General features: G+C 51.6%; 2 protein-coding genes and 1 long non-coding RNA gene across 5 annotated transcripts; all 3 read right to left on the bottom strand.

Annotated features, from left to right (window-relative positions):
• Positions 1-1,639: 1,639 nt before the first annotated feature.
• On the bottom strand, positions 1,640-11,516 carry ATF6B (activating transcription factor 6 beta). Of its 3 annotated transcripts, none has more exons than XM_020909433.2 (18): positions 11,391-11,516; positions 10,939-11,018; positions 10,717-10,795; positions 10,371-10,477; positions 9,707-9,842; positions 6,817-6,902; positions 6,541-6,676; positions 6,323-6,454; positions 6,031-6,164; positions 5,210-5,395; positions 5,028-5,119; positions 4,405-4,584; positions 3,920-4,027; positions 3,658-3,739; positions 3,416-3,486; positions 3,102-3,213; positions 2,878-2,962; positions 1,640-2,342 (listed from the first exon to the last, which is right to left on the bottom strand). In XM_020909433.2, exons 1-18 carry the CDS (start codon positions 11,470-11,472, stop codon positions 2,092-2,094), a joined length of 2,139 nt encoding a protein of 712 aa, XP_020765092.1. In that variant the 5' UTR covers positions 11,473-11,516; the 3' UTR covers positions 1,640-2,091. The 3 variants fall into 3 exon arrangements, with proteins under 3 accessions (XP_020765092.1, XP_020765093.1, XP_070312850.1); XM_020909434.2 differs by having other exon boundaries at positions 10,371-10,462; XM_070456749.1 differs by lacking the exons at positions 9,707-9,842; positions 10,371-10,477; positions 10,717-10,795; positions 10,939-11,018; positions 11,391-11,516 and adding an exon at positions 7,206-8,349.
• Positions 11,517-11,854: 338 nt separating this feature from the next.
• FKBPL (FKBP prolyl isomerase like) lies at positions 11,855-13,226 on the bottom strand. Its single transcript, XM_020909436.2, has 2 exons — positions 12,701-13,226; positions 11,855-12,493 (listed from the first exon to the last, which is right to left on the bottom strand). Exons 1-2 carry the CDS (start codon positions 13,061-13,063, stop codon positions 12,026-12,028), a joined length of 831 nt encoding a protein of 276 aa, XP_020765095.1. The 5' UTR covers positions 13,064-13,226; the 3' UTR covers positions 11,855-12,025.
• A 278-nt stretch (positions 13,227-13,504) lies between these two features.
• Positions 13,505-13,854, bottom strand: LOC139031473 (uncharacterized). Its single transcript, XR_011483973.1, has 2 exons — positions 13,665-13,854; positions 13,505-13,549 (listed from the first exon to the last, which is right to left on the bottom strand). It is a non-coding gene; the product is annotated as an uncharacterized lncRNA (long non-coding RNA).
• Between the last annotated feature and the right edge of the window lie 3,396 nt (positions 13,855-17,250).

The following is a 17,250-nucleotide window of genomic DNA, read 5'->3' as shown; positions in this document are numbered from 1 at the left end:
CCAGGCCCTTGCCAAGACAGTGAGTCCTGGCTCACACCACAGTGCCAGCTGTCCCCTGCCAACCAGCCAGAGGAGTTGCATGCCTCATCCGAGCCCCCTTCTGAGAAGCACTTTCCTGAGCTGGCGTCAGGAAAGAGAAAAGGCGATGGGACAATTGAAACAGTGATGGACCCAGATGGGATAAAAGTGGAATCGAGGCGAAATGGACCAGGTGAATGGTGAAAGGAGGAGGTGAGAAGAGAAAGGTGTGTCCACTGTGGACCAGGCATCCTGCACATCATCTTTCCTCCCCACATCAACCCGAGGAGCAGGCAGGAACACCCCATTTTACAGGTAGGCCAACTAAGGCTCAGTGTGTTCAAGTAACCTACCAAAGTGTGAGTCACTTAGTCGCGTCTGACTCTGCGACCACATGGGCTGTAGCCCACCAGGTTCCTCTGTCTACGGGATTTACCCAGCAAGAATACTGGAGTGGGTTGCCATCCCTTCTCCAGGAGATCTTCCAGACCCAGGAATTGAACCCCGGTCTCCTGCACTGCAGGTGTATTCTTTACCATCTGAGCCACCAGGGAAGCCCAAGATACCCACTAATAAAAGGCAAAACAGGAACTCCAATTCAGGTGCTCTGCCCGCAGAATCCTTGTTCTCCTTGCACGCACTGTCTGAATCAGGCTGGGAAGGGCTCCGGGGACCCTGGGACAGGAGTGATGGTAAACGAGCCAGGGCTGCCCTCTGGAGGGAGGAAAGGCCTAGTTCCTGGGGGCCCTAGGTTCCAGGTTGCCATAGTTACTTGGTCTGTTTTCACCCCAAACACAGTAATGGGAAGCAAGGGAGCCTGGCTGAACACGTGAGGTTCTTCCCCCGCTTTCAGGCCTGGGCTTGTGGCCCGGGTGGCCCCTGTCCAGTCATCTGGGCGTGAAGCCCAGGCCCAGCCCACGCCCTCCCGCTGACCCAGGACACTCCCGCAGGGCCGGGTCCAAGGTGCTGCTGGACAGGAGCCCCTGAGGGGAACCCCCCAGGTTGAGGGAGACTTGGGCCCTCATCTGTTGTCCTGTTCTCCTTCCTCCTAATTAGAAAGCACAGCCTTTCCTGCTGGCCCCACAACTGTCCTTTTCTTTCAACTGGACCAAGTCTCAGTTTCCTCCAGTTTGGGGCTAAGGAGATGCTTCTCAGCGCCCCTCTTCCCTCCAAACACTGCCTCCTTCTCCACTGTGGCTCCTCCTTTCTGGGCTCACAGCCCCTGGCCCCAGCTCCATTGTTTTTCAAGCTGCTCCTCCTGGAAAGCTAGGGGGAAGAACCTGCTAGAATGCAGGGGACCCAGGGAGGCCGCCCGCCCGTTCACCCTGAAGGGCGTGGGGCCCCCTGTTCTTCCTGTTTACTCAGACACATTCCAGAATCTGCACTCTTCAGCCTGTCACAGCATGGGACATCCCTCCCCCGCTCCCCCACAGACACCAGACACAACCCTTGCGTGTTGCAGGGCTGGGGAGAAGGGGATGACGTGAGGTCTGTGATCGCACACCCACTCCACCCCAGAGCCAGCCGTGTCCTCAGTGCTCAGCTCTCCGACACACTGGCCCTAGAGCAGCCACGTTCCCCCATATGACCCATCACAAGCCAGGAAGGCAGGCACCATACCTTCAACTCCCTCCAAGTTGTTTATTTAATAATAAAAAAGAAGATATGCCCATACATCCACTTGACCTCCCTCCGCCGTGCATCCTCGACTCCCAGGAACTAGCTTCAAAATGTAAAAACTTCCCTTGTCCCGCCTGGGGACTAAATTCCCACCTCCACCCCCCAAACAGAAACACAAGAATAAAGAGTGTATCGGGGCCCACTCACCCCAAAACTTAACCTCATTCAGCACCCTCAAGGAAAGAAGCAGGGACTGGGGGACGTTCATAGAAATGAGAGGAGTTCTATATTCCAAAAAAGGGGTGAGAAGAGTGGAAAACTTCCACCCACCTCCAAATAAGTGCTTAACCCCCACACCCTGTCTTCCCTTTACAAATTGCCGCAAGCCCAGGGATCAGGAAAATTCAAAACAGTCCCACTTGGTTGCTCCCACCCCTACCCCCCCGTTCTAAGTCAGTGTGAGTCATAGAGGTCAGAGATGATTGAGGTAGAGGGCTGATGGGCGGCCTGGTGGGCCTGGCTGGCTGCTGCAGAAGCTGGCAAGGGGCCACCTGTGGCATTGCCCGGGGTTGAGGACGGCTGTTTTCGGAGTGAGGGGGGCACTGTGGAGGTCTTGATGTGAATCACTCTGGTATCCATGACCTCACACTCGATCTGCATCATCTCCTCATAGTCCCCAGGGGGGCCCCGGCCTGACAGGGTCTCTGTGAGAAGGGGAGAGTTAAGGGAGAGGAGAAGGGGAAGGCGCAAAGGTGGACAGGGAGGAACAGGCAGTGATGGGAAGGCAGATCCAGGGGGTGTTAAATGAGAAGGTAGGGATGGAGTTGGTGCAGGGAGAAGAAAGAAGTGGTGGGGGTGGGGGGTGGGGGTGGATAACGGTGATGAACGTAAGGTTGCAGAGAAGAGGACATCAAGAGAAAAAAAGGGAGTAAGACTCTGGCAGCTTCCCAGCCCTCCCCGCCCACCCTGGCCCACAGCCCTAAGCACCTTCACCTAGGGAGGACCCACGTCTCATCTTCCTCCCATCAGTCTCCTGCACTTTGTTTTTCTTCAACCATTTCTGGCTTCCTCTCACCCATGTATCTAGCATCACTCTGGAATCCCTGCTCCTGTCATTTCCCCCCTCAACTCTGCATGCTGGATCTCCCCATGGGAACTTCCTTATTTCTCAATTTCAGGACCCATCCCCAGTTTCTCAATTTCAGGACCCATCCCCACACTGGGCAGGGAAAGAATTACCATTGGGGGCCATGGCAGGCATCACCAGGGACATCTTGGGCCGGGAGGTCTTGTTGTGGCTGATGGCTGGAAGCAGCAAGTGGTCCTGGGGATAGAGAGGCCAGGCCGGGAGGGTGGAGGAAAAGGTGCTGACAGGCTCCCTGGCCCTGCTCTACAGCCTTGAACTGCAGAGAGACTGCTGGGGAACCCAGGGTGAGGGGATGGGGCCCGCAGGAGAAACTCACCCTTCGGAAGGAGACAACATAAAATGTGTCTTCCCGTCGGTCAATTGCATCCAGGAACTCAGGCTGCGAACGGTCTGGTTGGCGATACAGCTGCAGCTGGCCCATGGAATCCCTGACAGGTAGGAAAATGGGATTGGCGAGGAACCAAGCCCAGGGACCAGTTCCCACTAGGGAAGAGGGTGAGAGGGAGACAGGAGACCCCCAGGGGATGTGGGAAGCATAATGCCCTGGGGGCAATGATGACATACACATGACACATGGCTCTTTTAGAATGGAACCTCGCTTAATAAGTAAGTATCCTCTTCAAGACTCACCTTTCTGGGGGCCCAGGGGGTTGGGTGGGGACTGCTTTAACTGGAGGTGACTTCTTCCGCAGCTGAGACTTCTGGAAGGAGAAGTATCTAAGGATTTGAAGAGGATGAAGGGAAAAGGGAAGAGACAGACGGCCCCTACAAACTGACACCACCTCACACCACCCCAAACCACTCACAATCCCTAGGATGTTTAGCCCTTGTTTTCAAGTGGCCTTCCCTGAACCGGCCCCACCCGCTCTTACCTGTTTCTCCTGGGCTCTCTGGGGTGTCTTCCGCCGGCCTCTCTGGTGGCGCTGGACCCAGCCACTCAGCTCGTCGGCAAGCCTGGGGAAGCAGAGGAGGGGGACACCTCCATGCCGGGCCAAGACGCCCACACTTCTGCCCCACACATCGGAGGGAAGAGGAGGGCACGGGGAGCTGGCGCTTCAGCACACAAGATCAGTCACACCATCGGGGAGGGGCCTCGGGACACAGGGAGGACGCCCCAGTCATGAACCCCCCCACCTCAGGGACTCGGTTCGGTTGAAGTGCCGGCAATCCGAGGAGAGGAAGAGCTGGTCCAGGTCTCTCAGCAGCAGCTCCCTGGTGTCCCCAGGGAAGGCTGTCAGGTTCCTGGAGTGAGGCAGAGAGGGGGCATGACCCAGGGTGCCCAATGCTGCCCCGTCAACAGGAAAGGCCACGCTGGCATGAGAACAACTCTGTTGCTGTGTGCGTGCTCAGTCATGTCTGACCCTGTGTGAATCCATTGGCTGTAGCCCTCCAGGCTCCTCTGTCCATGGAGTTTTCCAGGCAAGAATATTGGAGTGGGTTGCCATTTCCTTCTCCAGGGGATCTTTCCCAACCCAGGGATCAAATGCATGTCTCTTGAGTCTCCTGCACTGGGCAGGCGGATTCAACTGGGAAACCTAGCTCTCCCGCAAAAAGGAAAGGTAACTTTAGGGGAGAAGACACACTCACCACCCTTAAAAGAGAGAGGGCCCTCTTCTCACCTGAAACTTGGGCGGCCCGTGGGGCTGGGCTGGGGCTCCTCGGGGTCCTGGAAGGGATGCTGGGGGGGCTCGGCTCCATGAACTGGCTCTTGTGCCGAGAACTCCAGCAAGTGTCTTCTGGGTCGAGACTCCCCTCTGCTCATCCGAGGAGAGATGGAAGCTGGAGGAGGCTCACTGATGCTGTGGACAGAAAAGGATGGAGCACAAGGAAGAATTCCAGTTTGACTGAGGGCCTGGGTAAGAGGGAGGGCTCTGCAGATAGCCTGCCTGGTTCCAATTTGTGCTACAAGACTGACTCTCTTCATCTGCAAGACGGATTAAGAACAGAGCCAGAAAACACTAGAAAAGGAGAGTGCTTAACCGAGGGCCCAGAACTCAGTAAGCATTTAATATAGTCACTATGTTTATCAATGTTCTCACAACCATCTCCTCTGGGACGTACCATTTATGACAGAAACAATGGAACATAAAGGGACTAGGGACTAGCTGGCTACACTATCAGTGCCAAGGACACCAGAGCTGTCTGTGTGCAAGTAATCAAAGGGACTGTGCCGAAGAGGCAATCAAGCGGCCGACAGGCGGGCTCCACCCAGAAAGTTCTGGGCAGACAAGGAAGGTCTCACCTCACAGGCCCAAAGTTGAAAGCGATGAAGAGAAGGAAGACCATGATGCAGACCACCTTCCTGTTTCCAGACCCTAACTTGAGCTCGCTGTTCTAAGATACAGAGAGACAGAGGCAGGAGAGGGTGAGTCATCCCAGGGAGCCCACATTCCCACTGGTCTCCCCAGGCCTCCCGGGTCTCACCTCAGTCAGCAGGGCCTCCAGCCGCCGGCGGAGGGCAGCATTCTCCCGTCGGAGCTGCTGGTTGTCGGCCAGCACTGCCTGCAGCCGGGCTTCCAGCCCCTGCAGGTACTCTTTCTTCTTCCTGCGGGACTGGCAGGCCGACTCGCGGTTCTTGATCATCCGCTGCTGCCGCTTCAGCAGCTTGGCCTGGGCACCGGAGGGTCAGCGGGAGAGTGAAAGCAGGGTGGGGAAGGGGAAGCATGCCCCCCACCCCAGGGACTGACTACTTGAAATTCACGTGGGCCACTCTCCTGCCTTCTTAACCTCTATCTGCAGAGCCAGAGAGGGGTTCTTCCTCTCTGCTAAAACATTCCAGGGAAGGGGCCTTTCTCTCCACTTCCTACTCCTGTGCCTCAGAGCTGCGAGAAGTCAGACTGTAGGAGGAACTTCCCCATCCAGGTTCTTGGTAGAACCTCAGTTCTTTTCCTTGATGAGTGGTCTCCCTTCTTTGCAATTCTCCTTTTTTAGGACCCAAAGTTTAAGCTTGCTATAGTTAAAGAACAGTTTACCTGGCTTTCCCCAAGGAAGCCGCCTCCCTCTTTTATAACACAGGATGACTCCTCTGGCTTTGATTTACTAAGAGCACTCCCACTTCTCCATCTGCAGGGGCAGCAAACCTGAGGATCCTAAAACTACACAGGGTTGATAAAAGGGATCCACTCTGACCTTGAGGATCATGTTATGGGCCTGCCTGCTCACTGTTTTGCTCCCTTCTCACTCCACAGTTCTCTCCCCTCCCCATTACTAAGCCTTCCTCCTCCTCTCCCCAGTAAATAACTTACATCCACCTCAGGTGGGCAGGAGTTCCCAGGCATAGGGGCTGGAACAATGCTCTTCCTCTCGGGCCGTGGAGTAGGAGGGGTCGGTCCCTCAGGCTGGACTCGAATAGCACCTTGGATGAGGACAACTGGGGACACTGGGGCAAGTGGACAGGAGAGGGAGGTCTGAGAGCTAGAAGTCAGGTGGTTTCCTCCTGTCCACACCCACACCTGAGCACCCAAAGGTCAGGACGCCGGATGTCTGTGAGCTCCCTGAGGAGGTCAGCCCAGGCTGCCTCCTCCTCTCCTTCAGTACCTGGGGGTGGCTGGACAAGGGGCTGCAAGAGGACAGTGGTGCTGGGAGGCACGGCTCTTGGTGGCATTGGGACAGTGGTTATCACCACAGGTTTGGGCTGCAGTGGTGGCTTCCGGGTGGGCAGGGCTTTGCCTGAAGGAAGGTGAAAGGAAAGAAGGAAGGGATGTCAGGACAACAGGCCTCTGGCCAGGGACCTTAGGTGTCAGGAGACTCGTTACCTGAGGAGCCATCAGAGGACAGGCCCATGCTGATCTGGACAGCTCCAGGAGGGGGGCCGGGGACATCCCGCAGGAGACACCCCTGAGGGGATGGGGACTCTGTCTTCACTTCCAGGACCTCCTCTCCTATGAAAGCCTACATGGGGCATTCCAGAAGACATGTGAATCAGGAAGAGTGCTGAGGAGGAGGAGCCGAAGAAGAGAAAGCCCTCACACCTCTGAGAGTCAGGAAGAACTCACCCGTGTGCTGGAGGGAGGAGCAGAGTGCATGCTCACCTGGCCAGGGGACTCCGCAGAGAGCAGGGGAGCCTCCGAGTTGATGGAGGAAGATGGAGAGACAGGCTCTATCTTAATCTGAACATCTGCGGGATGGCAGGATGAGACAGAGAGCTGGGTGTCAGATAAACACTGAAGGAGAAGAGAGCTAAGACGTGGAAATGGGAGACACAGTTACTTCCCCTTGTACCTGGAAGTAAAACTATTTCTGGCTCAGGAGGGGAATCCAGAGGAGGGGGACTGGAGCTGCTAACCTACTGCCTCTCCTCCAAACTTTTTCCTCAGAAAGGACTCCCTTCTCCTTCCCTGGCCCCTCTCAGCTGTTTCCACCACTGCCGTTCCCTCAAGGCTGTCCGTGCGCATCAGCTGTCCCTTTCTTCCTCACACACCTTGTTCATTCACATGGTGGAGGCCCACACAGGGGGATTCTGTTGCATTCTCATGGGCCCAAATTCCTGTCTGGCTGGATTTCCACTTCATCCTGGCCCAACACAATCATGCATCGTCATGCTGACAACTGCCCGGCCTGCATCTCTACCCTTGACTGCTCCCCTGCGCCCGGATTCTGACTCCCAAGCTGCCTGCTGGTCACTTCCATTCTCATGCCCCTCCATTCACCCAAATTCAACTGGCCTTAACACAGGGCTGTTTGTCCCTTTCTACAGATCGCCTTCCTACCATCAGCCTTCAAAGCTCGGTCACCTCTGAGCCTTCACAACCTCTGTTAAATCTATCGGTAAGACTTGTTGATTGCCCCATGGAAGTAAACCTAGCTGAAGGCCAGATTCAGCCCCAAGGTCAATGGTCCACTACTACCTCTGGTTCATAGCTTGGATTTTGATACTTAATTATATGATTACCAGTATTGCTATTTTAAAATCTCAAGTCTATTTCAATAGGTAATACAGTCATATAAGATCCCAAAGGAACAAAGGGAAATTCAGTGAGGAGTTAATCTCCTTTCTGTCCTTGTCCACCAGCCATCCAGAACCTCTCCACAGAGGTGACCACTCTCTGAGCTATTTAACCATGCATTAACCCTCATGAGATTCTCCAAGAGCAAGGACTAGGTCTTGTGCTTCATGTCTATCAAAGGAATGGGTAAAGTGCATGGGTGCCTGCGTGATAAGTCATTTCAGTCATGTCAGACTCTTTGTGACCCCATGGATTATAGCCCTCCAGGCTCCTCTGTCCATGGGATTCTCTAGGCAAGAATACTGGAGTGGGTGGCCATGCCCTCCTCCAGGGGATCTTCCTGACCCAAGGATTGAACCCACATCTCTTATGTCTCCTGCATTTGGCATGCAGGTTCTTTACCACTAGTGCTACCTGGGAAGCCCAGGTAAAGTACAGGCCCTCAAAAAATACCTTTATATTAGGGGAGAATCTGACTCCAAGAACACTATCCTTTGCAAAATCATCAACAATCTTTTCACTGGTATAGACTTTTCAATCCTATTTTGTTTCTCCTCTTTGTAATACTTAATCATATGCTGGATATGAGCTGTTTGTCCGTCCAAATCCCTCCCCACCCTCCCCTGCCCTGCTCTGAGGCCCAGGAGGAAAACATGAGTGGCTCTCTTGTCTTCAAGCTTCTGGCTGAACTTCAACCAAGGGGAGGTAGTGCTAAGAAATCCTGAAGTCACCTTGAAAGCAACAATCAACAAGTCCCACACTGAATTCATTATGCTCCCTGCCAGGAGGCTCCTGCTCCTGCAGTCACTATCCAGTGATTGGTACCCTCACCCACAGGGTGGCTGCCTTCATCAGAAACCCAGGCACGTTCTTTCACCCCTACTCATCTTCAGTGCCCAGGAGGTCACTGCACTCATTCATTCTAATTCACTCTTTCTCAAATTTGCCCTCTTCTCAGCATCTGAGTGTCTTACCTGACTAACTGCATGGACCTCTTTCTTGGTCCTTCTTTTGCCTCTGGTCCTGAGTTTCTGCAGTCCAGTGTCTACTTTGCCACCAGAGTCATCTTCCTAATCACACTGTTCTCCTGTCTGACTCTTCAAAGGCCCAGAACTGCCCACAGGAAAAAAGCTAAGAGTCCCTAAGCAGGATTCTTACCTGGCCTTGAAAGCCTCTGAATCTCCTGGCCCTTCCCTACTCCCACTCCTTACATCCACTCAAAAGAGATGCAGGTTCCTTATAAACACACTAGTCCCTACAGTCTTCTTCTGGCTAATTTCAATCTATCTTTCAAAACTCAGCTCAGGAAACCCCTCCTCCATGAGTACATTCTTGATCTATCCCCAAATGGGTGAGATGCCCCCTCTTATGAGCTTTCATGGCACCCTGTGATAATCTCTACCCTAGAATTACCATACTTTGTCTTTCTCCCCCACCATAGTATGGGATCCTTGAGTCAGTGAGGTGGTAAGACTTCATCTTTGCAGCTCCAGCACCCTGTCCAGTATCTGGCATGGAGTAGGTGCTCAATAAATCTTGCTGAATAAACATGCAAGAGTAATAAACTCAGTAACATGCCTAAAAACAGCACAAATAATGTTACTTGTAGAATGCAGGAGCAGGTATGTGGTATTCCAACTTTTCTGTATGCTTGAAAATTATTTTTTTATAATAAAACCTTTGGAGGGAAAGTCACATACATAAATATGCCCTAAACTTTCTGCAAGTTTTTAAATATGAAAAGTAACAGAAACAAGAAAAGAAAGAAAAATTATTCCCATCTCTTCAGTGCTGCTCTTACTGTGATTTCCTGAAATCCTCCCTCCTGCTCCTGGCCTCCCTCCTGGTTATCGGCCATCTCCCCTCCCCACCTTCTCCTTGTCCTGCTGACTGCACTCCCTCTTCACTCACACACTCACACACACACACGCTCTCTATCTTGGTAAAGCCTGGGGATGATGCAGGCTATTACTACCTGAAGGATCATCAGAGGTGGGGCTGACATTGATCTGGATGGTTTCAAATGGGGATGTTGGATCATCTCCCAGGAGGCAGAGTGGGGGTGCCAAGGACTCTGATTTCACAACCAGCATCTCCCCTACACCAGGGGCCTGGGTAAGAGTGAGGGTGAAGCAGGGGGGACAGAAACAAGAAAGAAAACAAAAAGGACGTGTTGAGAGTAAAAGCCAGAACAGAAGCCTTAGAGCTTACAAACCACCAGTTACTTGACATTCTCATTTGAATGGTAGTCAGCATCTTGCTAAGCTGTGTCTGGCCCCTTGTTCTCTATTTTATTCCTAGGAAGGTGGATAAAGTCTCATGATTTCAAATATTGCAGTGGACAACCGGGACAAGAACAGTTCCACAATTCTCAGCAGTTAACAACTCTCTTCTTCCCTGTCCCCCTACCCTGCAATGGCCGCCACATTTCTCTATATATTAAAAAATTCCATCTTTGACTCTAGACAATGGAGTGGAAATGTAAAAAAATGAAGATATAAAGAAATGGCAAAGGTAGAAAAGAACCTCCCCCTCCACCCCAAGACCTGCAGCCCACAAATCATTCCCTTAGCATCAGTAGATGAAGGCAAGGGAACGAGTCCCTGCCACAGAGAGTAGGAAGAAGATGACTGTCTCACCTGGCTGGAGGGCTCTGTGGAAAGATGCGATGATTCAGAGCTGAGGGAGGAGGAAGAGCAGGGGGAGGATGGCTCAGACTTCACCTGGAGATCTGGAGGAAAAGGGGCTAGAAAATAACCACGAAGCGGAGTCTGACAAGAGCCCAAAAAGCGCCCGAGGACATGCGGTAAAAATCCCTCACTGGGCAAAGGAGAAGGAGCACATTTCAGGGGTCAAAGGAGGAGAAGAGTACACAGGCACTCAGGTGGAGGAAGCTTGAGGATAAGAGGAACTGCACAGTTTCTGGGAAACAGTGGAAAGATGGGGGTTTCTGAAAGGATGAGGGAATCACAAAGGGTATCTTACCTGGGAAGATAGGAAGAGAGTCCCAGGGGGGTTCAGGAGGGCTGACGTCCATCCCCAAGTCCAGGGAGCTGCTGCCAAACTGAACAAGGAGGCCGGGTATTAGAAGGCAGAAGTGTGAGGATGAAGGGGTGCTTCCAGCTGAGCGCTGGCTTGGGAATGAGTCCCGGTTCTGGGACCACTCCCACCCACCAACGGTGAGAGACAAGGCTCGGGGAGCGATACCGGGACATCCTGCTCAGGACAACGGAAGAGCTGCGTCTGCTCCTCAGCCACTTCATCCAAACCGGCGTACAAAGTGCTGTCTGCAAGAGGTGCGGAGGGTCGGGGATCGTTCGGTAGCGCAAACTTCAGATCCTCACAGAGCCCTCGCCCCATCCCTCATTGGCTCAGCTCGGCCAGACCCACCGCCCGCCCACTTGAAAAGTGATATAGCTAAAGAACTTCAGTCCCTCCTCCCCCAATCCCAGAACAATTCCACATTTCCGCGGGAGCGGAGGTTTTCCCCGACTCCCGCATCCTCCAAAGCTCAACTAGCCCCCCTGTTCCGCCCTTCTTTAGACGATCGATTCTGTATTTGCCGTCTTCCTCTTCGAGCCCCCGCTTCCTCCAACGTGCCTCAGGGGCACGGCAGGCCACAGCCCTATCCCTTCCCCGAGGCGCCTCACTCCGCGCACCCCAGTCCTCAGAGCTCAGCAAGTTGTCGGTGAAAAAGCGTGTCGGGTCCGCAATCTCGCTGAGGAGCATCAGCTCCGCCATCTTTCCCCCCGCCCCCCAACCATGAGACGGTCCCCAAGGCCCGCCTCTTCCCCATCATCAACGAATCAATTGACTCTTAAAAAAAAGGGAAGGGGCGTCCCGGAAGCCCTACCGACCAGTAAGAGGCCTGGGTACTGAGCACATGCGTCAATAGAAGCGACGGTGTACAGGCTGGGCCAATGGGAGCGCAGCAGGACGCTAACGCTTCCACAGTACTGGACTGTCAGGTTTGCGCATGCGCCAAACAAACTGAAAGCCCCTAGAAAGTGTGGCTTTCAGGCTTTGGAGTTCCGCCCTCTGCCCCAGCCATTCCTAAATTTAGAAGTTTAGCTCATCGATTCATCTTCGGAGATGGACAAGCCCCCCCAAAACATAGCACACGTGATTATATAGCTTTTTAATGGTAAAAAGGGACGCTGAGACCACAGCTACCTCCCTTAGGAAGGCAGAAGCTTGGAGTGGGATATGGTGCAACTCCCCCTTGATCCCCACCAAATCTCACAGCATAGACCACACTTTACAGGTTCCTGTCTCTTTAAGGTTTAACTTTTAATCAGCCAAACATCTTGCGCAGTCCTTGAGCCAGCCCTGCATCCTGTTTCTTCCCCTGAATGATCACCTTTCCCAGCTCCTCCTGGGCTGCCCGGTTTTTGGGGTCTACGGCCAACACCTTCTTGAGGTCAGTCATTGCTTTTTCCAGGTTTCCAAGAGCAGCCTGGGCAACGCCCCTTCGGTACAACGCCTTTATGTGGCCAGGCTCCCGCTCCAGCACCCGGTCACAACTTTGGGCCGCCAATTGGGGCTGCCCTAGCAGCAACTGACAGGCAGCCAGGTTGGCGTGAAGGACAGTTCGTTCCGGAGGGCCAGGTGGGGGTAAGGTCAGCAGCAGCCGAAGAGCCCGTGCATAGCATCGGGCAGCTCCTTCCGGATTCCCCGCTCGAAATAATTCTGTGCCCCTTGCACGTTCTTCTCTGGCCAAGGCCTCCTTCTCGGTGTCCTCCAGCTCCCAGGAGTCTCGACCCTGAGTGAAGGAGGCCAGTGTGAGCCTGACAGAAAGTCCAGAGCGCCCAGGAAGCTGAAGCTCTGCCTCCTCGCCTTGACACATGGACTCCAAGCATTTCTCTATGATCTCCCCCCAAGTTTCCTCCCTCCATGGGCCTAACCCCACAGTTAGCTCTGTCCAGCCCTCTGGCAGCCCTAACCCCAAAGGAAATCCAGAAGCTTGTACCCTGCAGCGGGAGCCCAGCTTGGGTTTGTCCAAGCCGTGGCCACGGACTACGATCTTCTTGACAAAGCTGCCATCAGGACAGTACCAGAGATCAGAAGCTTGAAGGGGCTCTGACATCGCACTGGCTGATCCATGAGACTTAGCAGAGTCTCTTTCAAGTTCAGCGGCCAGTTTTTCAGTTTGCTGAGGATTCTCTAGAATTTGGCTAGCTGGATCTGGGCTCACTCTCAGTTCAAGGATTTCCGTAGGAGAGTCTCGCGGATGCTGCCTAATCTGAGTAGGTAATTTAAGGTTCTTTTCCCCTTGTTGTTGCGGTTGACAGCTGTCCTTCTCTCCCATTGAATTGACTGGTGGTGTATCCATTTGGTGGCCCCTTCCAAAACAGTTTTGGATAGAAAGGGATGGACCGAGTCCAGGTCAGCACCTGATTTAAAAAAATCAAAGCAATGCTATTGGCAGACATTTTATTTAGACTCCTTTTCCGTCCTTTTGGGACCCCGAACCGCGGTCCTCAAAGTCCTCTTCCCCCCCACCCCCCCGCCCCTTCCCGAATCTCTGTCGGGTCCAGTTTCCCCTCTAACCCCGAACTAACTCGGAACTACAAGTTCCACAATTCCCTGCGGCTTGGGTAGCCATTCGCAACTACGGAAACCCGATCGAGTCAAAAAATACCTGGGGGGGGGGGGGGGGGCCGAAGCGCCTTGCCTGATGGCAATAGCCAGACCATTCAAATCACCTCTTCTTCCGAAGCCAAGTGCTACTGAGTACTGTCCTTGGAGTCTTTCCCCAGGTGGAGAAGATGGAAAGGGGAGCCAGGGGACAGCTGGACAGAGACACTGACAGCTAACCCTGGAGCCCGAGAGACAAGAGAATCTAGTCAAATTCCTGGCAGCCAATCGGGAGGAGGGATAAGTCTGATTAAGCCCGCCTTTTGGACGTTACATCATTTCCCCCACTGACTCACCGCCACACCTCAGCAAGTGAGAAGCTTCAGGCCTTTGCGACCGGACTAGGCCAAATCGTACCGAGCTAGGCGAGGTACGGCTGCGTCAGAGTCTGGAGAAGGTCTGGAATGGGAGATTGGGCCCAAAGAGGATATAATGAGGAATGATGGAGCTGGGGTGACTGATCGCGGCTGTGACCAGTCCTTTTATCTGGCCACCTGAAACCCACGTGTGCTATTCTATTAATACTTACCCCTACATTTGGCTCAGACAGTGAAGAATCTGCCTGCAATGCAGGAGACCAGGGTTCAATCCCTGGGTCATGAAGATCCCCTAGAGAAGAAAATGGAAACTCACTCCAGTATGCTTGCCTGGAAAATTCCATGGACAGAGGAGCCTGGCATGTTACAGTCCACGGGGGTCACAAAGGATCAGACAGGACTGAGTGACTTTCACTACATTTGGGACACCCGGTCAGAGTGGCCCGTTCTGTCCAAGGTCCTTCACAATAAACCCTGGGGGAATTCCCTAACAGTCCAATGATTAGGATGCTGAGCTTCCTCTGCAGGGGACTGGGGTTCCATCTAGCTGAGGCTTGCCTTACCTTTGCCTCATGTTCATCAATGCCTTTTGAGCTCTTCTCCCTCAAGGAATCTTATAGACAGTGCTTTTCAAACTTTGATGACCCTACACATTATCTGGGGAACTTGTTAAATGCATGTTCTGACTTAGGAAGTCTAAGGTGGGACCTGCTACTCTGCATTTCTAACAAGCTCTTGGATGTTGCTGCTGGTGGTCCCATGGACCACACACTTTGAATAGTGTGATGCTAGAACAACCTCCGGAGAAGCAATGTCACCCCACTCTAGTACTCTTGCCTGGAAAATCCCATGGATGGAGGAGCCTGGTAGGCTGCAATCCATGGGGTCGCTGGGAGTCAGACACGACTGAGCGACTTCACTTTCACTTTTCACTTTCATGCATTGGAGAAGGAAATGGCAACCCACTCCAGTGTTCTTGCCTGGAGAATCCCAGGGACGGGGGAGCCTGATGGGCTGCTGTCTATGAGGTTGCACAGAGTCGGACACGACTGAAGTGACTTAGCAGCAGCAGAATAACCTCATCCTGTTCTTTTGACCTTTTAGTCTGTGTCCTTTTAGTTTGTTCAAGTATTTTGTTTATGCATACATCCTCAGTCATGTCCGACTCTTTTGTGACCCCATGGACTGCAGCCAGCCCGGCTCCTCTGTCCATGGAACTTTACAGGCAAAAATACTGGAGTGGATTGCCATTTCCTACTCCAGTGTTTTACATGTATAACTAGTATAACCTGATCCACTGGGCATATCAGTGGAAAAACCGGTCCTCCTCTTCCTAATAAAACATGTAGGTCCCTATTTATGATTCAGGCTTGCTCATCCAGCTCCCTGCATAGGCAGGCTATGACAGCTCTTCAGGGAAGGAGAATTCCACTCTTAGTTTTCACTTTGGCTCCCTCTTCAGTTTGCAATTGTTAGTTCACAATTGTGTCCCAGACTAAAGGACTATGCCAGGACAGCCAGGAGGGGAAGTAATGTCATCATTAGCCACAGACTTGTGTCAAAACAGCCCTCTCCATTCATTTTGTGTTGAGTCTCAGATCACTAAATTAGACCTTTTTTCCCTTCAAGCTTTATTACTAGGTTCTGTGCTAGTGTAACCTTAGTCCACTTCAACTAAGGCTAAATACTCTGATTCTTGGAATCCTTACGGTTCTTTTGAAAGCTGATCTACCTTTTCTCCCTCCCTGTTCCATTTCAGGGATTTCTAGGAAAGACAGAAAGTCTAGAATGAGTCACAGAGGATTTGATTACATTCTGATCCCTGGACAAAGTTTGCTAATTTGTATTATGTGTGCCTTAATTTTGAGGTCCACTCCAATGACCCTTCAGAGATTAGCTTCTCTAAATTAAAAAAAACTACTCTGCTACAAATGTATAGCTTTGTAATGGTCTCTTACTGTTTTGTGTGTATATGTTTCAGTTCCAACAGATTCCACAAGACATGGGCCTTATCTCTATTTCTTTCCCTTTTTTTTTGAGGCAAGGAAAGCAACCTTATTTGGAAAGTAGCAGACCAAGAAGATGGCAGACTAATGTTTCAAAATAACCATCTTATCGGGGTCTAGATGCCAGTTTGTTTTATAGAACAGAGAGGGAGAGGAGATGAGGAAGTAAAGTAAAAAGGCCATTTTTCTTTAAAATAGGAGGGAATGTTTTAATTTCTGCAGCCATTGACAGGTGGACTGGGTCAGACTGTCCCTCTGTGAGCTGAATAAAGTGCCTCTATTTCTTTTTGTGTTTCATCTCCTCCATTCATTCATTCAATAAATATTTATTGAGCACCTCCTATGTTCTAGACAGGATGCTAGGAACTGGGGATACATAAATGAATGAGACAGACAGTCCCTATTCTCATGGAGCTTACAGTTGGGGCATGGAGAATAAGTTGTATGAAGAAGTGAGAGATGCTTTGAGAGTGAATGAGGGGTGAGGGAATATCCCTTGAGGATGAGACTTTTTTCCTTTTGGTTGAGCCTCAGAGTATTTTGGGATCCTAGTTCCCCAACCAGGAACTGAGCTCATACCTCTGCATTGGAAGTGCAGAGTCTTAACTACCCTTACTGCTAGGCAGTCCCAAGGATGAGACATTTTTGTTACCATCTAAAGAATGAGTTAGAACTGAACCTCTGAGAACACAACAATAGACCACATACTGAGAAACACTGAATTAAAAGTTTAACTTTGTCTCTTTGGGTGGTCCCTTGTCATCATTGTGACTATATGTAAAAAACAAACATAAGGGACTTCCCTAATGGTTCAGTGGTTAAGACTCCAAGCTCTCAGTGCAGGGGTCATGGGTTCATTTCCTGGTGAGGGAACTAAGAGCTTCACCAAAAAGAAAAAAAAAAAATGTCAAAAACAAGCAAATACACTAACAAAGGGCCCAGACCACTAAAGATAGTAATCAAAATCACCCAGGAAGAAAATATTTTTATTTTTAAAAAGATGACCCATTAAAATGAAAATGCAAAATTTAAGTTTTATAAGAGGACTCAAAAGTCCCCAGAAAAGACATTCATGGATGTGTAAATCACCCCTGTTCTCAGCTTGGGAAGCACAGGCCTAGGAAGGGGTCAAGATGTGAAGACTCAGAAATGGGAAATAGTATTGGCTGTCCCCCTAAAGCGTTACAACATGAATGTTGACGGACACACTACTTGCTCTCTCTCAGTTTCCCTACCCTTGCATCCTATATTCTAGGGCTCAGTTCTCTGGAGATAGTCACTAAGTAATGAAAAAAGAGAAGAGAAACAAGCCTGGAGGATTATATCCCCAGGCCTGTCTAGAGATCATTGGATCTCAGAAGATCTGGCCTTATTCTACTGCTCTCCTTGCCTGACCCCATAAAGGCATTGTTTTGCCTTCATTAGAGATTTAATCCTGGGAATTCCCTGATGGTGCAGTGGTTAAGACTCCCCCTGTGCAAGGGGCACAGGTTCAATCCCTGGGAAAATAAGATTCCACATGCTGCTCTGCTGCAGTCAATAAATAAATAAAGACCTGG

This window comes from Odocoileus virginianus, chromosome 27 (assembly GCF_023699985.2).
Source record: "Odocoileus virginianus isolate 20LAN1187 ecotype Illinois chromosome 27, Ovbor_1.2, whole genome shotgun sequence".
Classification (NCBI taxonomy): Eukaryota; Metazoa; Chordata; class Mammalia; order Artiodactyla; family Cervidae; genus Odocoileus; species Odocoileus virginianus.
The sequence above is the reverse complement of the archived record's forward strand: the minus strand, read 5'-3'. Positions and strand labels throughout refer to the sequence as shown.

Excerpts from the sequence above, each read along its gene's own strand:
- ATF6B (XM_020909433.2), bottom strand. The coding sequence starts at position 11,472 with ATGGCGGAGCTGATGCTCCTCAGCGAGATTGCGGACCCGACACGCTTT. Across the intron at positions 6,677-6,816 it reads CTGCGGAGTCCCCTGGCCAG|GCTTTCATAGGAGAGGAGGT; the intron begins GTGAGCATGCAC and ends TGCCCCATGTAG. Across the intron at positions 3,487-3,657 it reads AGAGAGCCCAGGAGAAACAG|AAGTCTCAGCTGCGGAAGAA; the intron begins GTAAGAGCGGGT and ends TTCTCCTTCCAG.
- FKBPL (XM_020909436.2), bottom strand. The coding sequence starts at position 13,063 with ATGGATACACCACCAGTCAATTCAATGGGAGAGAAGGACAGCTGTCAA. Across the intron at positions 12,494-12,700 it reads AGCTGGGCTCCCGCTGCAGG|GGTCGAGACTCCTGGGAGCT; the intron begins GTACAAGCTTCT and ends TCCTTCACTCAG.